The sequence below is a fragment of the Carassius gibelio genome, chromosome B19, assembly GCF_023724105.1.
Source record: "Carassius gibelio isolate Cgi1373 ecotype wild population from Czech Republic chromosome B19, carGib1.2-hapl.c, whole genome shotgun sequence".
In the NCBI taxonomy this organism is placed as follows: domain Eukaryota; kingdom Metazoa; phylum Chordata; class Actinopteri; order Cypriniformes; family Cyprinidae; genus Carassius; species Carassius gibelio.
Genome location: NC_068414.1, coordinates 6,275,678 through 6,300,719, shown reverse-complemented (window position 1 = coordinate 6,300,719; position 25,042 = coordinate 6,275,678). Strand labels below are relative to the sequence as shown.

Genomic DNA, 25,042 nt, shown 5'->3' with positions numbered 1-25,042 from the left:
AACACCATTTAGCAATATTAGAAAAATAACGATGTTATAAAAAGGATTCAAGGAAAATGTACTATGTTAACATAGCTTGTATTCCATATATCACAAGAGCAGCTTTCAATCAAGCTGAAAAGAGGACAAAAAGGGAGTGTTACACCAAATTGAGGAATGATCTTGCAGATAACTCACTAAGCTCAAAAAAATGGTGGGGCATAGTAAATTCACTTTCAGGCAGAAGTGGTTTCACAGACATCCCTGTCATTGAACACCGGGGTACCACCCACATCAGTGCCAGTATGGATTTAAACCGAACCATAGCACAGCAGACCTCCTTAAAGTTTTGTCGCAGACGTGGAACAACATCTTAGACAAAGGAGGTGAGGTGTACATTGTTGCACTAGACATTAAAGGAGCGTTCGACCAGGTTTGGCACAACGGGCTTCTGGATAAGCTTTCTGCTAAAGGCATAACTGGGCCATTACATTCTTGGCTACAGAACTACCTGGAAGGAAGGTCCATCCAGGTCGTGCTCTCTGGTCAGTCATCATCACCTCAACAAATCAACACCTCGGTGCCCCAGGGATCCATTCTCGGCCCGCTATTATTCTCCATCTTCATAGACGATGTTGTAGAACAGTGCGATAATAGCATTTTTCTATATGCAGATGATTCCACCATTTACGCCCCAGTAACATCACTTAATGGTCCCAATGTGGCAGCATCCCTAAATAAAGACCAGGAGAATATTTGCAGGTGGGCTGATACCTGGAAGGTCACATTCAAGCCTAGCAAATGCAAGTCTACGGTTCTGTCGAGAAAGAGGCTTCCATCCTGCTTGAACCTTTTTTGGGGGGCAACCAGAATTGACCTTTGTGAACAGTTGAATATTCTGGGACTATGTATCGATAAGAATTTGCTATGGACTAATCACCTGACAAACATCTGCAAGCGTGCTGGACAGCGTCTTGGAGCTCTGCGTAGGTTGGCCAACCAGCTTGATGTTAAAGGTAGGGCCAATGTCTATAAGGCACAAGTCAGGAGTACCAGGGAGTACTCATGCCTTGCCTGGATGAACGCATCACAGACCACGCTTGGGCAGCTTGACAACATCCAGAAAAAGGCACTGAAAATCATTGGGGAGGATGAGGACACTGCCCTAAGGATTTTATGCAATCAGCCAGCTCAGCCAACATAGAACTGTTGCAGCAACAACTGTGCTTTTTAAAATGCACACTGAAAACTGTCCAGAGGATCTCAAAGCTCTGCTACCCCCACCTGATCTCCTTTGCCGAACCACTCGGAGAGCACGACCAAGTCACGCCCTAAAACTCCCCAAGTCCAACACCAAATGCTTGGGGAGGAGTTTTCTTCATTCGGCTGTAACAACTTGGTACTGCCTCCCCTGTACTGTGGTAGGTGAAATCACCTCAAAGAATGTTCAGGCCTCCAATAATAGACTAAACAAACACCTACTCAGCTAAAAAACTGTAATCTCCTGATGCTTAATGTCACTTATCCTATATATCTAATCCTGAGCAGCTGCAGATCACGATAGGCTCCCGGTACATGAACTGTTAATGCCAGTATCTGTATAAGCTTAATATATATATATATATATATATATATATATATATATATATATATATATATATAGGGACCTGAGGACTGGTGTGATATGCTCAGATTTTCTGGTTCTAGTCAGAATCCTGGCAGCAGCGTTCTGGATGAGCTGCAGCTCTCTAATGGTCTTTTTGGGAAGGCCGGTGAGGAGCCCATTACAGTAGTCCACCCTGCTGTTGATAAAGGCATGAACATGTTTCTCCAAGTCTTGACTGGAAACAAAACATCTAATTCTTGCAAAGTTTTTTTAAATGATAGTATGCTGATTTCGTTACTGCTTTGACATGACTACTGAAACTATGGTCTGTCTCCAGAATCACACCAAGATTCCTGACTTGATTTTTAGTTGTTTGAGTCAAGGTATGCATTCACCTTGAAAACTTCATCTTTGTTTCCAAATGCAATGACTTCAGTTCTTTCCTTATTTAACTGAAGATAGTTCTGGCACATCCAACTATTAATTTCATCAATGCATTGGCAGAGGGAGTCAATGGGGCTGTAGTCATTTGGAGATATGGCTAGGTAAATCTGGGTATCATCAGCATAGCTGTGATAGGCAATTTGGTTCTTTCTCATTATTTGAATTAGTGGAAGCATATACAGGCTAAACAAGAGCGGTGCAAGAATTGAGCCTTGTGGGACTCCGCATTTCATGGAGGTCCACTTAGACTTATGCTCTCCTAGACTCACATAATAGCCTCTCCTTTCTAAGTATGATCTAAACCATTTGAGTACCATCCCAGAAAGCTTTAGGAGTTTTGAGGACCTGCGGGAGATCTGCTTTAGCCCTGCAGCTTGTCTTACCTGAGGGAAAACTTCTTTCACTATTTCACTAATACTGAAATATTACCGCCCCTTAATCTGTACATTTCCACCAAAGGTGCCGTCATTTTGATTTTGCAAGCGACAACGGTCTACAAGCTCTAATGCTATGGCGCAAGTTTGAGCAAAACATGCTAACTGTTCTGTCTTTTGTGGCACAGAAGACCAAAGAGCACTATTTAGAGTCCTAGCCTCAGAGGATATAACAGAGCAGTGGATTTATTGATTTATTTACTGTATATTGCTACTACCACACAGATCTAAAATAAACAGGCAATTTATTTCCCAGCTGTTAACCTTCACAGACATAACCAACTGTTTTTGTAACTCGTGTGTTTTTAATGACAACTTAGTTTAGTACTCACATGCTGTTTGTGCACATGTGTCACATGTGCTTTTGATGTGTGCACTCAGAAAACCATATATCAGAAGTTTAAACAAATATGGTTTAAAACAAATGATTTTAGCACAATAAATATGATAATCAAATTTTTAGCAGGTATGAGCTGTCATTGAGCAGCTCTATTCTGGAAAAGGCCGGGGGAGCAGCAGCTCATTTGCATTTAAAGAGACAGGCATGAAAAAAGTAATGTGCAGTTTGTGAACAAACATGCAAGAACAATGACCAACAATACACAGCTGAAACACAGGGGTGTATATACACAAGCTAACCAGGGGTGTATTCCAGATAGCAGGGTTAACTTACCGTGAACTAAATCCTGAACTCTCGGTTGATTAACCCCAAACCTTGCTTACTCAAGGTATGTGGTTCCAAAAACGCATCCAGGAGTAAGTTCATTCAACTCAGAGTATGTTCCTGGTTAAGACTCAAGACATTCTCAACAGAGAATGTCTTGAGTTTCTTCATGAGAATGTCTTGAGAATGTCTTCTTTCTTTTTCTTTTGTTCATTAGTTGTTTACATGCTTAGTGCATATGGCCACCTAATTGATGGCTGTGCAATTTTTTATTATTTCCATTTAATCTTTAATCCTTGAGAATGTGAATTATATTGTTTTTTATGCTAATGTATATTAAGTCATATCAGATATGTATTTTGATTTAAATTTAGACATTATAGAAAATGCCGATCCATGTGTGAGATAATATAAAATGTAAAAAAAAAAAAAAAATTATATATATTTATATATTTAATTTATAAATATATATACATTATGTAATGTTTTGTGCTAGCCGTCAATGCCCACTGAAGGCTCGCTGAAGTGAACTAATCCTGGAACATAACCTGTTCCGGAGCAGGTTATGTTCAGAGAGTGAGTTGCTATGACAACTAACATACCCTGAAAGTTACCTCCGTTTTTTGGAACCGAAATGTAGTCTTAAACATACCCGGGTATGTCACATAACCTTCTTTCTGGAATACCCCCCATGGCTAACAATGGACAGGTGAAGATGATAGGTTGTCATGGAGATCAACAAGGGTAGCTATGGAGACTAGGTAACAAGGCAGACCAAAGCCACCAGAAGGCAACCCTCCAAACTTAAGCCAATAAAGCAAAAGCTACGGCTAAAGCTAACAATGCAGTGCAGGGAAGGAGACCTGATCCTGTTTTTTAATGGATGTCAATGGAGGAGAGGCATCACTGACTGAATAAACAGCTTTTTAAAGGAAATGGCTTATCGTTTAATGAATCGACAACCTATCAGCTAAACTTCAGCAAGTTTTACACAAAAAATACTTCAGGATTGAACAATTTTTAGAGCCTCAAAAAATATTATATATATATATATATATATATATATATATATATATATATATGTATATATTAGAGGTGGGCATAGATTAATTTTTTAATCTAGATTAATCTCACTGTGATCTTGAAATTAATCTAGATTAAAATGGCTCATTCGAATTCTGCCGATGGCATTCAGAATATGTGTGTTACACAAATAAAATTGACAAACAGTAAGTCTTTGAGAAGGGGTTTATCAAGATAGATGGTGCATTAGAACATCGAGTCTGTGCTTTACCACATACGTAACGCACACGGACTGCATACGCACTGCAGACGGAGTATGTGTGAAACAGGCAAATCTATTTCAACCATGGTAAACCGTTGCTGTATTGTGGGGTGTAATAGCGCAACACGTAATCGTCATGGGGAAAATAAAATGAGAATGGATTAACTTTACACCGCTTTCCTGCTTGGAGGCGCGACGGAGACCATAACATCTGAATATTCATTTATATAGCTTAAATCAACATTGAAAATAAGGGAAATTTCTTGGGATACTCATCCAAAATACGGGAAATTTCAACATTCATCTTGTTGCTATCCCTCTGCTGACATAAAAAAACTGCTGCATTATCTAACGTTAAGCGATTTGTGAAGCTAGGTCTAACGTGACTTTAGTTACAGATTGGCGTGAAATCGTGCTCTCACAACAACCACGCTATCTTAAAAAGCCCAACATCACGCTAAGGTTGCTTTCAAGTAAGCAAAACGATGCTTTGAAAACATCTGTGTCGCTGGAAGGACAAGGAGTAGCAACAGGACAACAACACAGAGACTTGACAGGTCCGATTGAAGAGCTAACGGGATATTTTACAGGAAAATACCCATCCATTTGTGAACTGTACATGAGACTTCAATGACAATGACTTCAATGAACTATTCTGAAGTGTAGGCACTCACAAAACAAACAAGGTAGCTGAAGATATCTATTATGCAAAAGTGCGGCAGCAAGTCTCCGTCGGTACTCCACTATTTGTTGGGAATTTCATATGGATCCAAACCGTTAATAGTGCCGATTTTGTCCACATACCTGTCCCTGGCATGCATATTTAGCGTTTCCCTATAAATCCCACAACCTTTTCACGATTTTACCATCTTTTCTCTTTCTCCTAACTCTGCTTCTTCTCGTTCGACTTCATGTATGTTTACATTCGCGAGGCTGCCAGCAGGACCGCCACGTCCCAAAATGCAACACGGCGCCAAAACCCTATTCATCTTTTTGTTTGTTCAAACTGCGATTTGTTCGTTCAGATGCAGGAGGGACTTCGAGGAGAACTTAGCAGAAGAGAGCTCGGTTCAGTGTCGCTGTCCGTGATACGCGTCTCTCTCTCTCTCCGAACCGAACACAGCGCACAATAACCAGCTCTGTTCAGCTTTTCCGCGTCTTGTGTTTGGATGCTTTAATGTTTAAATCGACAACCGGTACGGCTTAAAAAGACGTGAAAAAGATGAGCTTTCGTGACAATGCGCAGCAGTGGCCCGTCAACTGTCCTGAGCATCTTTTTAGGCTGCGGCCCCAGCCAGTCGGTTATATGAAATATCAAGGTGAAAGTCATCATAGCTTGCTTAACCCGACTTTGAGAATAGATTAACGGCGATATTTTTTTTAATCGCCTGATAAGAGTCTCGCTTTAACGCAGCACGTTAACACCGATAACGGCCCACCACTAATATATAGTACATTTCACATTTCAGTTTTTGAAGGACAGCACAAATTTTTTATAAAATACATAGCATTAAAAATTCTGTACTGATGAGCATAGAGCGGTTTATTAATTTAATAAAATGTTGAATTAGTACTCTCAACTTAAAACTCATACATCTACAAGACTGTCACTGTTTCACTCCACTATTGATTCTAAAACATTTTTTGTTATTCAGACGTAAATTTACTTTATCAAGAGAATCTTCACAAACAGTTCTTCAAAGCCAAAAAGATGAATGTGAAAAACTAAAATTTGTTTTAATATGCATTTGTATCTTATTAGTTAGGGTTACTCTTTATGAAAAGATCATGATTTTACAATTGAAATGGGTGGAGAAAGAAACAAATTGTGCTGTTTGCTGATAGCTTTGTATCTTTTATCAGTTTCTATTATATTTTAATCCAATATTCTACATACTCCTGTGGGCTCCATATAGCTTTGATAACTTATGTGGGCAAATCTTACATTGTATTTTAATTTTGAATCCTAGCTATCCACCACCCCCCCCCCCCCCCCCCCCCCCCGCCCCCGCCCCCATGATGCTTTGCACAAATTATTGGAGAAACTTCTGTGTACACTGTAAACAATCAACAAAAGGTTCGCTCTATGAATGCAATAATCAGTATTTTCAAAAACTGGGTACAGTAAGGTGACATTATGTTACCCACCTTCAACCATTGATCATTAAAAGAAAATTTTAAAGTGTAAAAACATTAATTAACAAATTACTTTCAACATACTGCACCATGAATAAAGCGAAATAATACAATGACCTGTGTCAATATACCAAGAAAAAGGGTCCTCATGACATGACCTATATACACTATAACTGGTTACTGCCACCTACAGCCAACTCTGTGCCCTATCTAGTGGATCTTTGTAGTATGAATGATAAGGCAAGTTTAATGCACTTCAAGGCCAGACTCATTTTGCTCACGTCTCTCAAAAACACAATCAGGAAATTACATCAACCCTTCACTTCGAGGAAACGAAACTTAAGCGCCATTTAGCTGTAGTGTGTCTCTGTATATAGTGAAATGGCTGAAGCCAGGTTTTCTCATGACCAGTTCAGCTGTTCAGTGTGTCTGGATCTACTGAAAGATCCAGTGACTATTCCCTGTGGACACAGTTACTGTATGAGCTGCATTAAACAATGTTGGAATCAAGAGGATGAGAAGAGAGTCTACAGCTGCCCTCAGTGCAGACAGACCTTCAGACCAAGACCTGCTTTAAAGAAAAGCACCATGCTGGCTGAAGTGGTGGAGCAACTGAAGAAGACTGATCTCCAAACTGCCGTTCCTGCTGGGCCTCGAGATGTGAAGTGTGACGTCTGTACTGGAAGAAAACAAAAAGCAGTGAAGTCCTGTTTGGTGTGTCTTAACTCTTTCTGTCAAAATCACCTTGAACAACATGAGAATCTCTTCAGAGGAAAGAGACACGATTTAATGGACGCCACTAAATACCTTCAGAAGATGATCTGCAGTAAACATAAAAAACTGCTGGACATTTTCTGCTGCTCTGACCAGCGTTGTATATGTATGCTCTGCATGGTGGACAAACACAAAAATCATGATACTGTATCAACTGCAGCAGAGAGGAAAGAGAAACAGGTAAAGACTGAAAGACACTGTGCTTTATTTAAGAAATTTTGTTAAAACGATTAAAATCATAAAACAGCTGTAATTCTGTACTGAACTAGAGTGACATAAAAAAAACAGTAATCGCAACAAGCTAATAGATAATAATTAAAAGTCATCTTGAGCTCAAATGGTGCTGCTCGTAATAATAATTAAATGGCAATGAAACCCTATTTTGCAGCAATGGTGAACACACAAGATATCCTCAAAAAAGTGTCAAATGCATGAGTCATCATAAAGAGCGCACCATACTGTTTTTTCTTCTTAAACCAAAAAGGGGCATTCAAAAACGAAAATGCTTCGTGTGAAAAACGATTAGCGCATGGCTTAATGAACGAATAAGAAAGTTAAGGGGTTAATGAACAGAGAGTTCTGTGTATATGTTCTGGTATTTGCTGCTCTGAAGTGCTGACCAGATGGCAAAAGTTCAAAGATGGGTTGACTTGGATGTGAGAGATCCAGAGTGATTTTCTGAGCCCTTTTCCTCACTCTGGATGTATACAGTTCTTGAAGCGTGGGCAGGGGAGCACCAATAATCCTTTCAGCAGTCCGAACAGTTCTCTGTAGTCTTCTGATGTCTGATTTTGTTGCTGAACCAAACCAGACAGTTATTGAAGTACACAGGACAGACTTGATGGCAGAATAGAAGTGTTTCATCAGCTCCTGTGGCCAGTTAAAGGGTTAGTTCAGCCAAATATTAAAATTATGTCATTAATAACTTACCCTCATGTCCAGTGCCGCTGCTATCCATTTTGGTGCCCTAAGCATAACTCCTTTATGATGCCCCCCACTTCGACCCCGAGAAAGAAATAAAAACGTTTGTTTTTGCCAGTTTAACTTTTTATTACCAAACATTACTCAATACCAATAACAAACAATAGCAGCATCACAGTATTAAACTTAAGAACACTAAAAAGAGAAAGAAAATCTTCACAGCTTTGCTGACTTTGTAAACAGTCAACAGAATAGCAAGAGAAAAAAAATATCAAAATAATCCAGACTTTTTTTTTTTTTTGCAAATTCAATGTCACTTTGAATAAATTAAATTAAATAATCATCAATAAGTACTAGGGCTGTTACTTTTGTGAAAAAAATCATTTTCGATTTTTAAGACATAAGTGTTTATTGAATCGATTGTAAAATCGATTTTCCATGTCTAACAAAAATACGTTTCCTTTTTCAACGTCAATAAACGGACGAAAGTAAAGAGAGAGCTGGAAACACTCAAGTCAACAATATTTTTTATTTAATTGGCATGAAGTTTCATGGCAAAATTTTCGGGTCCAGAGAAGAGCATTTTTTTATTCACTATATGTCCAGCTGTTGAGAAGACGCGCTCCGACCGCACTGATGTCCCAGGACACTCAGGTACAGCTGTGCAAGGTGGGGGTATTACTGCAGATTTTCCACCACAAAAGCCGGTCGCTATCAGCTTGCAATGGCCCTTTCATAACTCTGAATATCTTGTAACTAGATGCGCGAATGAGGAGAATTCGCGTCTACCGTGCCGCGAGACCTCCAGACGCGTGGAAACACGTCTTTACATTGTAAGTTATAATAACATAGTTTGCTGATGCTAACATTAACGTCAGCAAGTACGAGGCGCATTACGATTAGCAGCAGCACGCACATCACATGCAGCATATTTCCCGTACTTTCTAGACTAGACCGGACTAGACTAGAGCAATTATTAAATATCTTTCTTGTTCCCCCTTTTTTGTTACATATACATGGCTAAAATGTGCCTAATATTTCTATAGGCTAATGAAATAATACCTGCATTAAAAAAAAAAAAAAATCATTAGGCTATTTTTGGTGCCCCCTCAGCACTTGGTGCCCTACGCACAGTGCGTGATGCACGTGTTGGGAGCGGCGGCGCTGCTCATGTCGTTCCAAACCAGTAAGACCTCGGTTTATCTTTGGAACACAGTTGAAGATGTTTTAGATTTAGTCCGAGAGCTCTCAGTCCCTCCATTGAAGCTGTGTGTACTGTATACTGTCCATGTCCAGAAAGGTAAGAAAAACATAATCAAAGTAGTCCATGAGTCATTATGTGGCTCGACTCAATGTTCACCTTCAGTTCCCTTTCGATACTTCACTCATACTGCGTATGGGGAAAAGCTCCTTTTTTCCTCGATACTGAAGCCTTTTTTCAATAACGCAGTGCAAGTGCACTGCCATTGGTTTAATCTGTAAACTTTTTTAAACCAATGACAGCGCTGCGTAGCTGCGCGAGCCTGTGGCGATGCAGCGCGCCAAAGCCCGCCAAAATGGGTGGGGTGAATGGCTATATAAGCAGGCAATCGCCAGAGGAAATCAGATCTTACTCCTTCAGCGACGACTTCACTTCACTGGATCTCTGCTGAACGCCTTCGCCTGGAACGAGCTCTCGCCGTCGAAGAGGCACCGCAGCGGACCAGCTGAGACCGCCGACCGCCTGCAGCGCCAGCGTTCTCGCAGACAGCCGCTCTCAGCGCCGATCTCGGGCCGCCCGCTTCCGGCCGCTTCTCAGCGATCTCCTGCCACCATCCGGCGATCGTAAAAGAGCTTTTTCCAGCGGTTTTCACCGCTCTGAAAGAGCTTTTCTAACGCCATTTTAACAGCGGCGGCCATGCCGCGCCACAGCTGTGGCACATGCAGAGCCCCTCTGAGGCTGCACTCACTGAGACTTCATGCTGCTTTTGTGAGAGCATGAGTATCGCCCCTCTGCGCTCGCGGATTGCTTTCTTTAATGAAGCCCCTCGCGCCTTCCCGTCTTTCCTCCCGCGAGCCGGCCAGGAAAAGACAGCGGGGAAGAGGGGCTCAGCACCCGGATTTGGGTGAGCTCACGCCGGCTCAGCGCCCGCGTGCCTCACCCTCTCCAATGAGAGAGCCGTCCCCTGTCCTCTTCTCACGCCCAGAGCAGCGTCCCTCAGCTGAAGCGAGGGACCTCGTCTCTTTCGGTGGATCGGAGGACGAGCCGCTTGACAACTCCATGTCACTCGCGGCTTCTGAAACGGAGGACTGGGCCGGCGATTCTGACCCCGCCCAATTGCCGTCGCTGGAGCCCATCGACGCCAGAGCTGGGATGGATGCCGAGCTTCTCCGCATCCTCTCCAAGGCCGTTGAGGAACTCCATCTGGAGTGGGCCCCCCCTGAAGAGCCGACACGCAGCAGGCTGGACGAGTGGTACCTGCCAGGACGCCGCCAGGCCCCCTGCCAGCGATCTGCCCCGTTCTTCCCTGAGGTTCATGATGAGCTGACAAAGTCGTGGCGCGCCCCCTACTCGGCCCGCCTACGCACTTCCTCTGCAGCTCTCAGCTCAGTAGATGGCTCTCAGGAGAAGGGCTTCTCGATGGCCCAGTCTCTCCATGTCTCCAGTCTTTTCGGACCAGCTGTAGAAGGATTTACAGAATGCTTCACTGCAGCACAGAAGTCGTCCCAAGCCATGCGACACTTCCTGCCCAAGCGCTCCACCTCTGCCCCGAGTCGCCCCAGGACTGCGCCAACTCAGCACCAGAGCAAACCTGCCCCTTCTACCCCCCAGGCGGCGCCCCCTAAGGAGCAGCACCCAGCTCGCCCCACTAGGCGCGCTAAACCGCCTAGACGTCAGGGCCCCCGGCAAAGGATTGCGCTGGACCCGACGCCCTCTAAATCCTCCTGATCGTTGGGGAAGAAAGAGGAAGGGGCAAAGTCCTGCCGCGGCCGGACCACCCCAGAAGCTCTCTCACCTGTCTGCTGTGCGACCTGGGCCCACCGTTGTTGCGTCCACGCAAAGCGCCGTTGTTATGGCGAACACAATAAATATTTCACATTTTCAAAAAGAGAGCAGTTTTCCTCTTCCACACTCGTCAGTGTTCAGGCCCCTAATCAGCGGTCTGCCATCCGGCACTATCCAGCCCCTTGTCACGCGGGCCGAGGCCTGGCAGGCCATCCCCGGAGTGTCCAAGTGGGTGTTGGGGATAATAAAACACGGCTACTCACTGCAGTTCGCCCGAAGACCCCCGCGTTTTCGCGGAGTGATTCCCACCCCGGTAGAGCCGGACGACGCTCAGGTCCTCCACACCGAAGTGATGACGCTGTTAAGGAAGGGAGCCATAGAGATAGTTCCTCCCTCAGAAAGCGGATCGGGGTTCTACAGCCGTTATTTCCTTGTCCCCAAGAAAGATGGCGGTCTCAGACCCATCTTAGACCTCAGACACCTGAACCTTTCCCTAATGAAACAGAAGTTCAAGATGTTGACACTGAAGCAGATCCTCACGTAGATTTGCCCCGAGGACTGGTTCTTCTCGCTGGACCTGAAAGATGCTTACTTTCACATCCATATAGCCCCCCATCACAAACGATTCTTGAGATTCGCGTTCGAGGGTGTGGCTTACCAATATACAGTCCTTCCCTTTGGGCTGTCTCTAACTCCCCGCACTTTCACGAAGTGCATGAACGAGGCGCTTTCCCCTCTGAGACAGATGGGAATCCGCATTCTGAACTATCTCGACGACTGGCTCATTCTAGCCCAGTCTCGAACCGAGCTAGACCACAACAGATCCGTGCTCCTGAGCCACTTACAGTGCCTAGGACTCAGGGTCAATTTCACCAAGAGCTCACTGCTCCCCAGCCAACGTATTACGTTCCTGGGAGCAGTTTTCGACTAAGTCAATATGAGGGCGGTCATATCACCAGAGCGCGCTCTGGTACTTCAGCAGCTCGCGGCCTCTGTCAAGAACAAAGCCTGTTTCCCTCTGAAGTTCTTTCAGAGGATGCTAGGGCTGATGGCTTCCAGTTTTACAGCTCGGCCTCTTACGAATGCAGCCCTTGCAGTACTGGCTGAAACTCCAGGTCCCACCTCATGCTTGGCGGCACGCCCGCTTTCGCATCAGGGTCAACCAGGCCTGTCTAGCAGCCCTGGAGCCTTGGATGAACCCTGTTTGGTTCAGTCGTGGAGACAGATGCGTCCAACCTCTCAACAGATGCGTCCAACCTGGGTTGGGGTGCTCTGTGCGAGGGCAGACCAGCCTTCGGCTCATGGTAACACGAAGAAAGCCATCTCCATATCAACTGCCTCGAGATGCTGGCAGTGGAACGAGCCCTTCAATCCTTTCAGGCAATCCTGGAAGGGCGCCACATCCTAGTCCAGTCGGACAGCATGACAGTGGTGTCCTACATAAATCACCAAGGCTGCCTTTCGTCCAGCCACCTCTGCGCACTGGCAAAGCGCCTCTTGGAATGGGCATTACCCAGGTTGCGATCGCTCAAGGCGACACACATACCTGGCAAGACGAATCTGGGAGCAGACATGCTTTCATGGAGCAATGTCCCCTCGTTGGATAGTTGAAGCTATCGCTCTATGTTACTCCTCTATGGGCCTTGAGTGCCCCATAGGAGTTAGAGCCCACTCTACTAGAGGGATGGCCTCTTCATGGGCCTGGTCTAGTGGTGTCTCTTTCAAGGACATCTGTGAGGCGGCCGGCTGGTCCTCGCCGTCCACTTTTGTCAGATTCTATAACTTGGATATCCCGACCTTGCATGCTCGGGTTCTTTCGGTTTGATACGACAGCCTCTTGCAGACTCTGTCATCATACCACCTCCAGGGAGCTAGCTCCCTCTTAGCAGTGTAGCGTCAAGGGTTCGATGGCTCCGGCCCTCTCACTTTTCCTCTGGACCCCAGGGTGTTCAAGTTAAGTCTTGTCGTTCCCTACCGTGGCACGGCGCGGTTGAATTCGTTCCCCATACGCAGTATGAGTGAAGTATCGAAAGGGAACGTACTCGGTTACGAACGTAACCTCAGTTCCCTGAGATACGGAACGAGTACTGCGTTATATGCCGTGCCACGAGGCTGCGGGTTCAGTGTCGTGGCTTCAGTCGTATGACCTGATTTCCTCTGGCGATTGCCTGCTTATATAGCATTCGCCCCGCCCATTTTGGCGGGCTTTTGCGCGCTGCATCGCCACAGGCTCACGCAGCTACGCAGCGCTGTCATTGGTTTAAAAAAGTTTACAGATTAAACCAATGGCAGTGCAGTTGCACTGCGTTATTGAAAAAAGGCTTCAGTATCGAGGAAAAAAGGAGCTTTTCCCCATACGCAGTACTCGTTCCGTATCTCAGGGAACCGAGTACGTTCTCTCTTCAGGTAACCGAGTACGTTCTCTCTTCACAGCAGTTCAGTCAGTGTACTGTTTGAGTAAATGAATTACTCCGGGATATTGGTTTGTTTGAACTCAAGTCGTTTTAGTTTTTGCTATTTTTGAACCAAAATGTATTTTCGATGCTTCAAAATATTCTAACATCTCCAACGTTTTGATAGTGTTCAGCTCCAGGTTGTTAAGACTGCACCAGACAGCCAGCTGCTCAACCTCTTCAAGTTCAAGTTCAAGTCTGCTTTATTGTCAATTTCCACATGTACAGTACATACATACAGAGAATCAAAATTGCGTTACTCTCAGACCCCGGTGCATACAGTTAACATTAACATTAAAGCCTAAAAAAATAACTAGATCAAATATAAAATGTAGATACAACTATACTGTACAATAAGGTAATGATATAAAAAAAGACATATAATAAAATAAAAAATAAAGTTAAATAAAGCAGCGCAAGGCAAATGACAGATATAGTGCAAATCAATGAAGTGAACAACAGTGAAGTTAAAAGATTTTTTAGTGCAAAAAAATCACTTATTAAAAATATCTTATTAAGTCTGATTAAAGTGACAAGTGACAAGTGACCGAGAGCAGTTGTTTTATTTAACTGACTGAGTTCCATACCGAATGAGGTAGTGAGCAGACCAATGCTGCACAAGTGACTAGTGCATGCCATCATATAATAATTAGTGTGTGTGGAGGGGAGGGGGCGCAGGTTCAGGAGGGAGTTCAGCTTCCTAACAGCCTGGTGGATGAAGCTGTCCTTCAGTCTGCTGGTCCTGGCCTGGAGACTCCGCACGTGCACGTGATAATCATAAATTCCACCAGGGGTGAGCAGTGTTTGCAAATCACAACAGTATCACGGCCAGAGATGTATAAAGTACTATAGACCCATACTTGACTAAAAGTACAAGTGCTCTATCAAAAAAGTGACTTGAGTAGAAGCTGAAGTGCTCTTTAAGCACCACACTTAAGTAGAAGTACTAAAGTATTCAAAAAATTTTGTACTTAAGTATTGCAAGTAGTCTATTTAAAAATTTACTACTCAAGTACTGAAAGTAAAAGTACAAGTATTGTGTTATGTAGTTATTAAAGAAAGTAGTCAAAAGTTTGAACATATTGTTTTTACTATTTTTAATGATTAACCTAAAGGACAATTACAATTCCTTTGACTAACTTTTTGTAAACAAAAAACGGTTACAGGGTTAGTTCGCCCAGTTTGCTAAATTATGTCACTTACCCTCATGTTGTTTCAAACCCGTAAGACCTCAGTTTATTTTTGGAACACGGTTTAAGATATTTTAGATTTAGTCTGAGAGCTCTCAGTCCCACCATTGAAGCTGTGTGTACGGTATACTGTCCATGTCCAGAAAGGTAAGAAAAACATCATCAAAGTAGTGTGACATCAGAGGGTCCTTTAGAATATTTTGAAGCATCAAAAATACATTTTGGTCCAAAAATAGCAAAAACTACGACTTTATTCAGCATTGTCTTCTCTTCCGTTTCTGTTGTAAGACAGTTAAAAACAAAGCAGTTTTTGATATCCGGTTCGCGAACGAATCATTCGATGTAACCGGATCTTTTTGAACCAGTTCAGCAAATCGAACTGAATCGCGGTTCACGGTTTGCGTCTCCAATACGCATTAATCCACAAATGACTTAAGCTGTTAACTTTTTTAATATGTCTGACACTCCCTCTGAGTTAAAACAAACCAATATCCCGGAGTAATTAATTTACTCACACAGTACACTGACTGAACTGATGTGAATAGAGAACTGAAGATGAACACCGAGCCGAGCCAGATAACGAACAACAGACTGACTCGTTCACGAGTCAAGAACCGTTTCTGTCAGACGCGTCCGATTCGTTAACCGAATTCTGTACTAATGTTATGAGCCCAGGTAAACCGAAGGCTTGGAGGCTTGCAGTCAACGCCAATGACGCCATTACGTCGAGCGCAAAAGAATCGGTGAACTGTTTTCTTCAACTGGTTTATTGAATAGAACTGTCAGAAAGAACTACTGGTGATCCCGAGAACCGATGCAACCGGTTCTTGACTCGTGAACGAGTCATTATCTGGCTCGGCTCGGTGTTCATCTCTCTCTTCACAGCAGTTCAGTCGGCACGCGCAGTCTTCTTAATCGCTTGTTTCGTTCAATGATGTGCCATCTTCATCAAACCTGCCATCCACAGTTCTGGCAGTGGTAATGTGGATTTGTAATGGAATGATTCGTAACATTTTTATAATTGTAACGAGTAACGATGCAGCACATAAAAAAATATTGGAGTAAAAGTATTAAACTCAGCGAAAATATGTACTGAAGTAAAAGTGGAAGTAGGAGAAAAAAATAATACTCTAGTAAAGTACAGATACTGCCTTTTAGTACTTAAGTACAGTAGTGAAGTAGTTCTACTTCGTTACTATACATCTCTGATCACGGCACCACGCGTCATTGATGTAAACACAAAGCCTGCCGCCGTGGGTTTTTCCTCCTGCGACGAGAGCTCTGACGCTCGATAGCATGTCAGCTGGTCGAGCTGAATGGCGCCATCTGGAACGCTGTTGCTGAGCCATGTTTCCGTGAACACAAAAACACAACAGTCTCTGACAACAGCATAGTAATCGAATGTAGTCCAGTTTATTATCCAACGAGCGAACGTTAGCCAGTACGATGGTGGGGATAGATGGCTTGTGTGGGTTAACCGTTAGCCTAGCCCGGATACTTCCGCGCTTCCCCCTCTTCTGCTTCCTCTCACACCGCTTGAGGCGCCTCCGCTGCGGGCGAGATGCAGTAGTGGGGGTCGGTGATGGTGAAGGCCTCTGTAGTAGATCGAGATCCCGCAGCTGTATTTGCGCTTACAGACAGGTAGACGCGACGACAACGTACAAAAACACTGCGACTCACAAGACAAAAAACACGAAAACACCGTTCTGTCGGGACAGAGAGAAGCTGCTGCGTTTGGACACGCCGCCATCTTGGTTGCATATATTTTGCATCATGTCTGTAGGCAGACTCGTCACCATCCTGGATGAGACCGATGAGTGTAGTGTCATCTGCAAACTTCAGGAGCTTGACATAGGGGTCTTTAGAGGTGCTGTCATTGGTGTACAGGGAGAAGAGCAGTGGGGAGACAACACATCCCTGAGGGGCACAAGTGTTGGTGTAGCAGCTGTTGGACATGAATTTCCCCAGTCTCACTAGCTGTTTCCTATCTGTCAGAAAGCTGGTGATCCACTGCGACTCAATCGCACCTGCTGATATAGCCAAGCATTCACTGCATAAAATAAAATAAAATAAAATAAAGGAATTAACACCATTAGCCAAGCAGTTGTTTAACATGTGTAATCAAAGGTATTTTGTGAGATGATTAAACAAAGGCAGGAGTCCTCAAAACATTTATTACTTTAAACATCACTCATATTTCTGTGATGTAACGTTATTTGTTTTGTCCTATAGAAGCACTTGGGTGATACACAGAGAAAATACCATCAGCAAATTAAGAAGAGAAAGAAAAAAATTAGGGAGCTGAAAGAAGCTGTGGAGATTCACAAGGTGAGTTTTGAGAAAAAGAAGAACTGCTGGTTTCAGACTCAGTTGGTTTCAGACTCTTCTTCAGATGGTTATTGAGGGTGATTTTCAGTCCCAATGAAGCACAGTAGACTGTGTGAGCAGCAGTAAGAGCTGATTGTATTGTGTGTCTTACAGCAATCTGCACAGACAGCAGTGGAGGACAGTGAGAGGATCTTTGGTAAGCTCATCAGCTCCATTAAGAGAAGACGCTCTGAGGTCACACAGATGATCAGAGATCAAGAAAAGACTGTAGTGAGTCGAGCTGAAGCACTTATAAAGCAACTGGAGAAGGAGATTGACCAAATGAGGTCCATAAATGACGAGCTGGAGCAGCTTTCACAAACACATAATGACATCCATTTCCTCCAGGTTGAACCATGATCTTTAGGCTCTTCTTTACAGCTTGTACTGATTGAATTATTTTTAATGATGCTTGAGTAGTATTTGTTTTTCTTAAAATATTTTTTCTGTCTGTGTAGAGTTACCTGTCTCTCCCTGTTCCTCCTGGGTCTCCGGATGTTCCCAAAATCAATGAGAGGTCTTTTGATAAAGTAGGAAAATCAGTGTCTCGGCTGAGACAGGAATTGGAGGATTTCTGCACAAAGGAGATTGAAAAGCTATCTGGTCAAGGTAGAGTACCAGCAGAGTCCAAATATATATATATATATATATATATATATATATATATACATTTATTTAGTTTTTACACTGAAAATGTCTGTTGGTTTCCACAGTGAGATGCATCCAGATAATTCCTCCCCCAGGACATGTGATCAAAAAAAAGCTTTTTTTAGTCACAATAAAACAACAAATCCTCGAGGAAGAACAGTGGGATTCAGAGGGATAAACATCATTTTACTGAATAAAAAATGAGTGCACGCTCCTCTGCCCTGATCTCGCATTCTTATGCAGTGCTTTGAAACTAAACAAAGCCCCAGTAAAGCCCTGTAAGGGACATTTGATTATTATTGGTATTAGTATTTGCTTTACTTAGAAGAGTTTTGTTAAATTGTCTGAATGCTTCATCAATATGCATGTTAAATATGTATTAATATGTATGAAATATGACACATGTTAAATATGTATTATAATTGGATGAGCATCCTGGTTTGATTTGGATATAAATCAAATCAATAGATGGCTGACAGAGTAGCATTGCTGGCATGATCTCCTGGAAATCTCAGTCTGTGTTATGCCCTATCCTGCTCATACTCTCCCTATACAAGACATGTCGCTGATTTAAATAATCGGTACAACATTTAGAAGTTTTTTTGTTTTGTTTTTTGTCTTTCAACTTTCAGTCCTGTCTACTATATTTCTTCTTTTTGTGCACTCTATCCACATGTCCTCAGTTATGGATCAAGCGTTCAGAAATAAAGCTCTGATGGACATGCTCCAGCAAATTAAAAATGATATGCTGGCTCATTTTGATGCTAAACTTAACCACATTCAATGTAGCGTCAATGCAATGAATGACTCGCTTAAGTCACTAGGAGAACAAGGCCTAACCTGATTTTACCAAGTGAGACATGTTCCTGGGACAACATCGTTGTTGACCCTGGAACAACATTGTGATTAACCAATCAGATTTGAAGAACCAGTTTATAGATTTTGTGAAGTTTATGCTTAAAATCAGTGTTTGGTGCTTGTACATCAGTGTCATTCATCTATCATTTCCTCTGATTTTAGGGATTACTCATGGTTAAGGTTAGGTTTAGGTGTAGGGATATGGTTAAGAATATATTTTTGGAGTAAAATGTTGTTCCAGGGTCAACAAAATATGTTGACCTAGGAACACATCGGACTTGGCAAAATCAGGACGTGCGAGAACAAGTGGGTGAATTCAGGGTCAGCTCTAACCAACATAACAGACCTGGAGGCACGAGTAAAGACCTTTGAGAAGCAAAACTCCTACCTGGGGGAGAAAATTGAGGATGCCGAGAACCGAAGCAGGGCATCAAATCTTCAGTTTCTACGAGTGCCTGAGGTTCGAGGGCCATGATATGATCAGCTTCATCAGGCTGCTTCGATGCATCTTTTTGGCATAGATAATTTCACCGCTCACCAGGAGTATACAGAAGGGGCTCCAAGGTCAATCCTGGTGATGTTTATTTTTACATTTCCAGGACAAGGTGAAGATTCTACATCTTGCGCATGGGAAAAATAGAGCTAGAGTCCAATGGAGCTCGAGTGTATTTATATCCGGGCTTTAGCACTGGTCTGGTAGAAAAGCATCATCTTTTTGATCCAATTATGGATATGAAATACGTAGGTACTGCTCTATCCAGCCTTGCTTCGAGTTCAAGTTGACGGCAAAACTTTGCTATGAAGCTGATGCGTTTGTCCATGATGTCAATATGTAGTCACCTTGAGTCTGGTCTGTATTTATACTTAAGCTTATTATTTGACTCTTTGGGTTTCACTTACTGTTTTGCCATACTCCAGGCATTATGACACAGTGTCATGAAGCTGATGCGTACCTGATCTTGTTTTTGCAACATGAGATACAGGATTATATATTATTAAAACCTTTGATTAAAACTTATTAAACAAGATGCTCTTTATTTTTTATTATTTTTATTAATTATGTTATTTTTATAATCCTGTTTGTTGGGTTAGTTTTTAATTTAATTAATTAATCCCGTTAACTTTGATGTTGCAAGGTTAATTTATGTTGTTAATATTCTTATTGCTGACTGAGTTCTGTTTTATCTCTGTTGTTGTTTCTCTCCTATGGTTCTGTTTGAAATATTGGTATTGTGTTATGTATGTGTGTTTGTGTGTATGTGTGTGTGTGGATGTATTTTGTGTTTGTATCCTCTCATGCTGTCTGCCCCTTATTATTCATATATTATACTTTATTTTTCTTAATTCTGCTTCTTTCAGTTTTTTTTTTTCTTTTCTTAAAGGATGGTTAATGGTCTTAAAATAATTAATGTAATAGAGGAGCTGAAACTTGATCAACTAAAAGCATGGCTTGTCTACAATAAACCTATCTGAAACCTGGTTATCTTCCACTTTTACTGATAATGATATTAGTTTAGATGATTACATGCTGTACAGAACAGATAGAGGCTCTAGATGAGGTGGAGTAGCCACATGTGTATCATTAAGATTACTGTCACGGGTGATTGTTCCAAAGGAGAAATCAGTACACTTTGAAGGCTTGTTTGTTAAGGTAATTCTTCATTAAAATACTCATTTAATAATTTGAAATATTAACAGATTAACAGAATTGTCCCTCAAAATCTATAAAGAAATTTATGTCAACTGTTTCCTCCTTAGGCACTAGTGAAATTATTCTGTTATGGTGATTTTAACATTAACTGGCAAGATCCTACTTCAGCTACTGTGCGCCATCTTATTAATGGTTTGAACTTTTTAATGAGTCCACAAGAGTCGATATAAAATCAAGAAATCTTTGTTTCTGGATCTTGGTTATAGATTTGTGAAATCAGGTATCCTTTCGGACTGTTTCAGTGACCACTGCATTATTTATTGTGTCTTGAAAATCAGTACTACTCATCTTCCACCTAAATTTATTAAGGTAAATACTACCAAATTATTTAATAGTGATAATTTGATGCATGCTTTCCATAATATTAATTTGAATAGACTAAACTTAACACCATTTGTTAATGATGCATGGGAATATTTTTCCACTGAGATTTTGAATATAATTAATAAACATTCACCCCTGAGAGTTATTAAGGTAAAAGACAATCATTCACCTTGGGTTAGTTGGGAATTGGTTGTTCTCTTTAAACCGAGAGATAGGGCCTGGGAAAGGAACCGTCTTACACAAGATATAGCTGACTGGGAGTCTTACAAGCACTTGAGAAATGCCTGTACTACTCAACTACTAGGAACGCCAAATCAAACTATTATAAAAACGGTTTTGCCAATAATTTTAATAACCCTGACAATTCTGTTAGCAAATGAACAATTTATTAGGTAAGCCTGTAAATAGGTAGCCTCTTCTCCTGGACAAATTACATTCTATTGTTGTTGACAGGCCTCCCTTCTCTGGTTCAACTATTACCTTCATCACAGTCAACAATGTATTTTCTTTAGAGGCAGTCATTCAGATTCTAGAACTATAGAGAGAGGTGTACCACAAGGTTCTTCTCTTGGACCTCTTTTGTTTTCCATTTTCATTAATGACCTTTTTCTTACCTGCACCAATTGTAATATGCAACTGTATGGCGAAGACAGGTTCCCACTGACCTTTTAAGCTCAAATTCATGGACTCATTACCCCTTGTGGCTGTTGGGCAATTTAAATATCTTGGTCTCTGGCTAGTTTGTATTCTTTCATTTAATACCCATATACACTCAATTACAAATAAACTTACTTATCATTTAAAAATACTTTATCAATTAGTTGCTTTCATTTTTTTTTTTTCGCAAAACAATTATCTCTCAATTATTATTTCCAAATCTTGATTATAGTGATATTATTTACCAGAACACCACAGCTACCAATCTTCAACCCCTTAAGGTTGTATATAACAGTCTGTGCAGGTTTATTCTTTGTTGTCACTTTAGAACTCACCACTGCCTTATGTATCACCAATTGTCCTGGCTTACTCCATCCTCCAGACGTCATTTTCATTGGTTATTGTTTATTTTCAAATGCATTCACTTTAGTTATCCTGATTACTTGAAACAATATTTAATCCCATTCAGCTCCTCGTATAGTTTAGGCCATGCAGATGGCATATCTTTTGTTGTCCCTAGAATCAATCAAGAATGTGGCAAATATTCATTTAAATATAAAGCACCCTTTTATTGGAATAATTCGCCTGTCTCTATGCTATTCTCAACTTCCCTCCATATGTTTAAAAATGCTCCTGTACATCACCTTAAGAATATTTGTATTTGTTTTAGATTTCTGTTTACATATGTTTGTATATTTTATTTCAGTGGAATGTCATTGTTACATTGTTGAATAATTATTGAATTATTACTAATGTCAAAGATGCATACTGTTGTGGGGTTAGACAGCCCTCTGAGAGTTCTGTGTGTGTGTGTGTGTGTGGGTGTGGGTGATGACTGTGTTGTCTTGTTTTTGTACTGACTGTATTGTATTGATGTATTTACTGCACTGCTGTATCTGCTGCTTGTGTATGTATTTGTGAATATTGAGGACCCCTTGTCAACGAGATGATTCATCTCAAGGGGCTTATCCTCTTAATACATTTGAAAAAATTTGGATATAAATACTAAGTCATAATGTTATTCGGGTCGCACTCTGTAGCCATGACTGTCACCTTTTCTTGCAAAAAAAAAAAAAAACTCTTCAAAAGACTTTTGTCTCATACATTCATTGAAATAGAAAATTGCAGCGACAGTTTGCTGTCAGAAGTGGGATATCTTGAGGGTTTTCGTCTGGACCCGAGAGCTGATAAGACTGATTATGGACTTTGTAGTTTCAGCCCTACTCTGCATAAAAGTTCAGGGAGAGGACCAGAGGGACTGATATCATCTAAATGAACTCAGTGGCAACAAATTGAGAAAAAGTGGAAGTAGACTTTAATTTTATGAAACTTGGGATGTTTGTTGTGGGATTAACTCCCAGTGAGGTCTGTGTTTGCTCCTAGTCGATTAAGGTTATTTTTAAGAGCAAAATTGAGATCAACCAGTCTAGCTGATCAAGAGTTATTTTCAAAAAGAAGAGTGAGATAAATTGACACTAATTCAGGGTTAATTTCTGAAAAGGAAATTGACATTAAATGTTGTTGATCAAGAGTATTTTTTCTAAGAAGAAAACTGAGATTGACTAATGGTAGGCAAGAGTATTTTGTGAAATAAAAAGAAAATTACTGCTAAAGAGCAAGAGTTATTCTCTGAAAAAGAAAAGTGAGATTCATTTATAGGGATCAGAAATCATTCAGCGTAGTGAGCTGAAACCACCTCGGAGACGTCTGACGTGGGTGGCATAGAGCAATAGGCACCTGGGACACAGAATATGAAATTGGAGTGGGAAAAAACAATTAGAGCAAACAAAGCAATGGTAAATATGATAATCCCATCTATTGTCAAATTCATTAAATGCTAAATGTATATGGCTATAAATGTCTGACAAGGGTTTACTTTTTTTTTATTAAGCATCATGTGTTCCCTGTTTGTGGAAAACTTAGTTGTAAAGTTTAAAAATATATATATGGGTTAAATAATAGTGTATAAGTGGAAAAGATCTGACTCTCGATAACAGATCTCTGTCCTTTTTTTTTTAGATGGGTTAAAAAAGACATGAAACAGGAAAACGTATGGGCTCTTGTTGTGGCCTTCACACTCTCATTTGACAGCTTGTGGTTAGAGTGAAGCTGTAGGATGTTAGAAGAGACAAGGGTCTCATGAAACAGATGCAAAGCTGCTTTCATTGTCTACTTTTCATGCAGTTCCACTGGCATTATTTGAGCCTTCAAATGAAAATTGATGAATAGCTATTACATGGAATGCCGATTTACAGATCTTAGGGTTAGTGAATCATTTTTGTGTTTCTAATTGAATATTGTGTATTAAAGGTGTATGTTTTAATTTTTTTCCATGTATCGTGATAAAAGGTCAGGCTTTGAATTAATAGTTTACAAAAATAATTAAATACTGCCCTTATTTACACACCCTCATATTGTTTCAAACGTATGAATTTTATGTTCAACACTGACAATAAACAACATTGCATAGAAAAGATACATCCCAGCGAATAAGTCCATTTTAATTTTCATATTTGGGTAAACTGTTTTAGCATGCATATATCTTCCCAGCTTGAAACAGAGCAGTACAAAAAATAATAATAATTTAAAGAACGGTATATTGTTGAGAAAAAAACTCCCCAGTAAAAATAAGGTTTAATGCATTTTATTAAAGCAATGGAATCAATTTAGTATTTTGCACTTCATTCATTTGTGTTTTATGGGTAAGAAAAATGTCCATAAAATTATTGATATCCTAAAAGAAAATTAACACACTGTAAAAAATTTAAATAACTGGAATAATTTGTTAAATTACAACACAGTTTAATGCAAGATTCTGTTTTATGGATTTTTATACAGTGCACTATATATATATATATATATATATATATATATATATATATATATATATATATATATATATATACTAGTGGTGGGCCATTCTTGGCGTTAATGTGCTGCGTTAACGTGAGACTCTTATCGGGCGATAATCTATTCTCAAAATTGGGTTGAGAGCTGGGTCTATACTACGCGAGCAATGATTAGCCCCTGGTCTTATGCACCACATGGCTTGAGAAACCCCTTCTCAAAGACTTAACGTTACTTTTAGTTATTATTTTATTTGGGTAGCACACATATTCTGAATGCTTTAGGCAGAATTCAAATGAGCCATTTTAATCTGGATGAATCAAGATTAATTCCAAGATTACAGTTAGATTAATCTAGATTATAATTTTTTTTTATCTATGCCCAACACTAATACACACACACACACAAACACACACACACACAGTTGAGGTAAAAAGTTTGCATCTCCCTTGCAGAACCTCAAAATGTTAATTATTTTCCCAAAATAAGAGGGGTCATATGAAATGCATGGTTTATTTAGCAATTCAGTACTGACCTGAATAAGAGATTTCACATAAAAGCAGCAATGCCTGATTGATTTTGAGATCCATCTTTACACACTGAGGACAAGTGAAGGACTCATATACATCTATTACAGAAGGTGCAAACACTCAATTATGCTCCAGAAGTAAAAGCCATGCATTAAGAGCCAGGGGTGAACACTTTTAAATAGAATAAAGATGTGTACAACTTTCTTATTTCAAGATTCAAGATTTTGT

At 41.0% G+C, this 25,042-nt stretch overlaps 1 protein-coding gene across 1 annotated transcript; it reads left to right on the top strand.

Annotated features, from left to right (window-relative positions):
- Positions 1–6,885: 6,885 nt before the first annotated feature.
- LOC127978522 (E3 ubiquitin/ISG15 ligase TRIM25) lies at positions 6,886–20,225 on the top strand. The gene is made up of 5 exons (XM_052583234.1): positions 6,886–7,502; positions 17,105–17,200; positions 17,354–17,587; positions 17,698–17,848; positions 17,953–20,225. Exons 1-5 carry the CDS (start codon positions 6,930–6,932, stop codon positions 18,063–18,065), a joined length of 1,167 nt encoding a protein of 388 aa, XP_052439194.1. The 5' UTR covers positions 6,886–6,929; the 3' UTR covers positions 18,066–20,225.
- Positions 20,226–25,042: the final 4,817 nt, after the last annotated feature.

Bases quoted from the DNA above. Each gene is read 5' to 3' on its own strand.
- LOC127978522 (XM_052583234.1), top strand. From the start codon at position 6,930: ATGGCTGAAGCCAGGTTTTCTCATGACCAGTTCAGCTGTTCAGTGTGT. The intron at 17,588-17,697 runs GTTGAACCATGA...CTGTCTGTGTAG, and splicing joins ATGACATCCATTTCCTCCAG to AGTTACCTGTCTCTCCCTGT. The intron at 17,849-17,952 runs GTAGAGTACCAG...TGGTTTCCACAG, and splicing joins TGAAAAGCTATCTGGTCAAG to TGAGATGCATCCAGATAATT.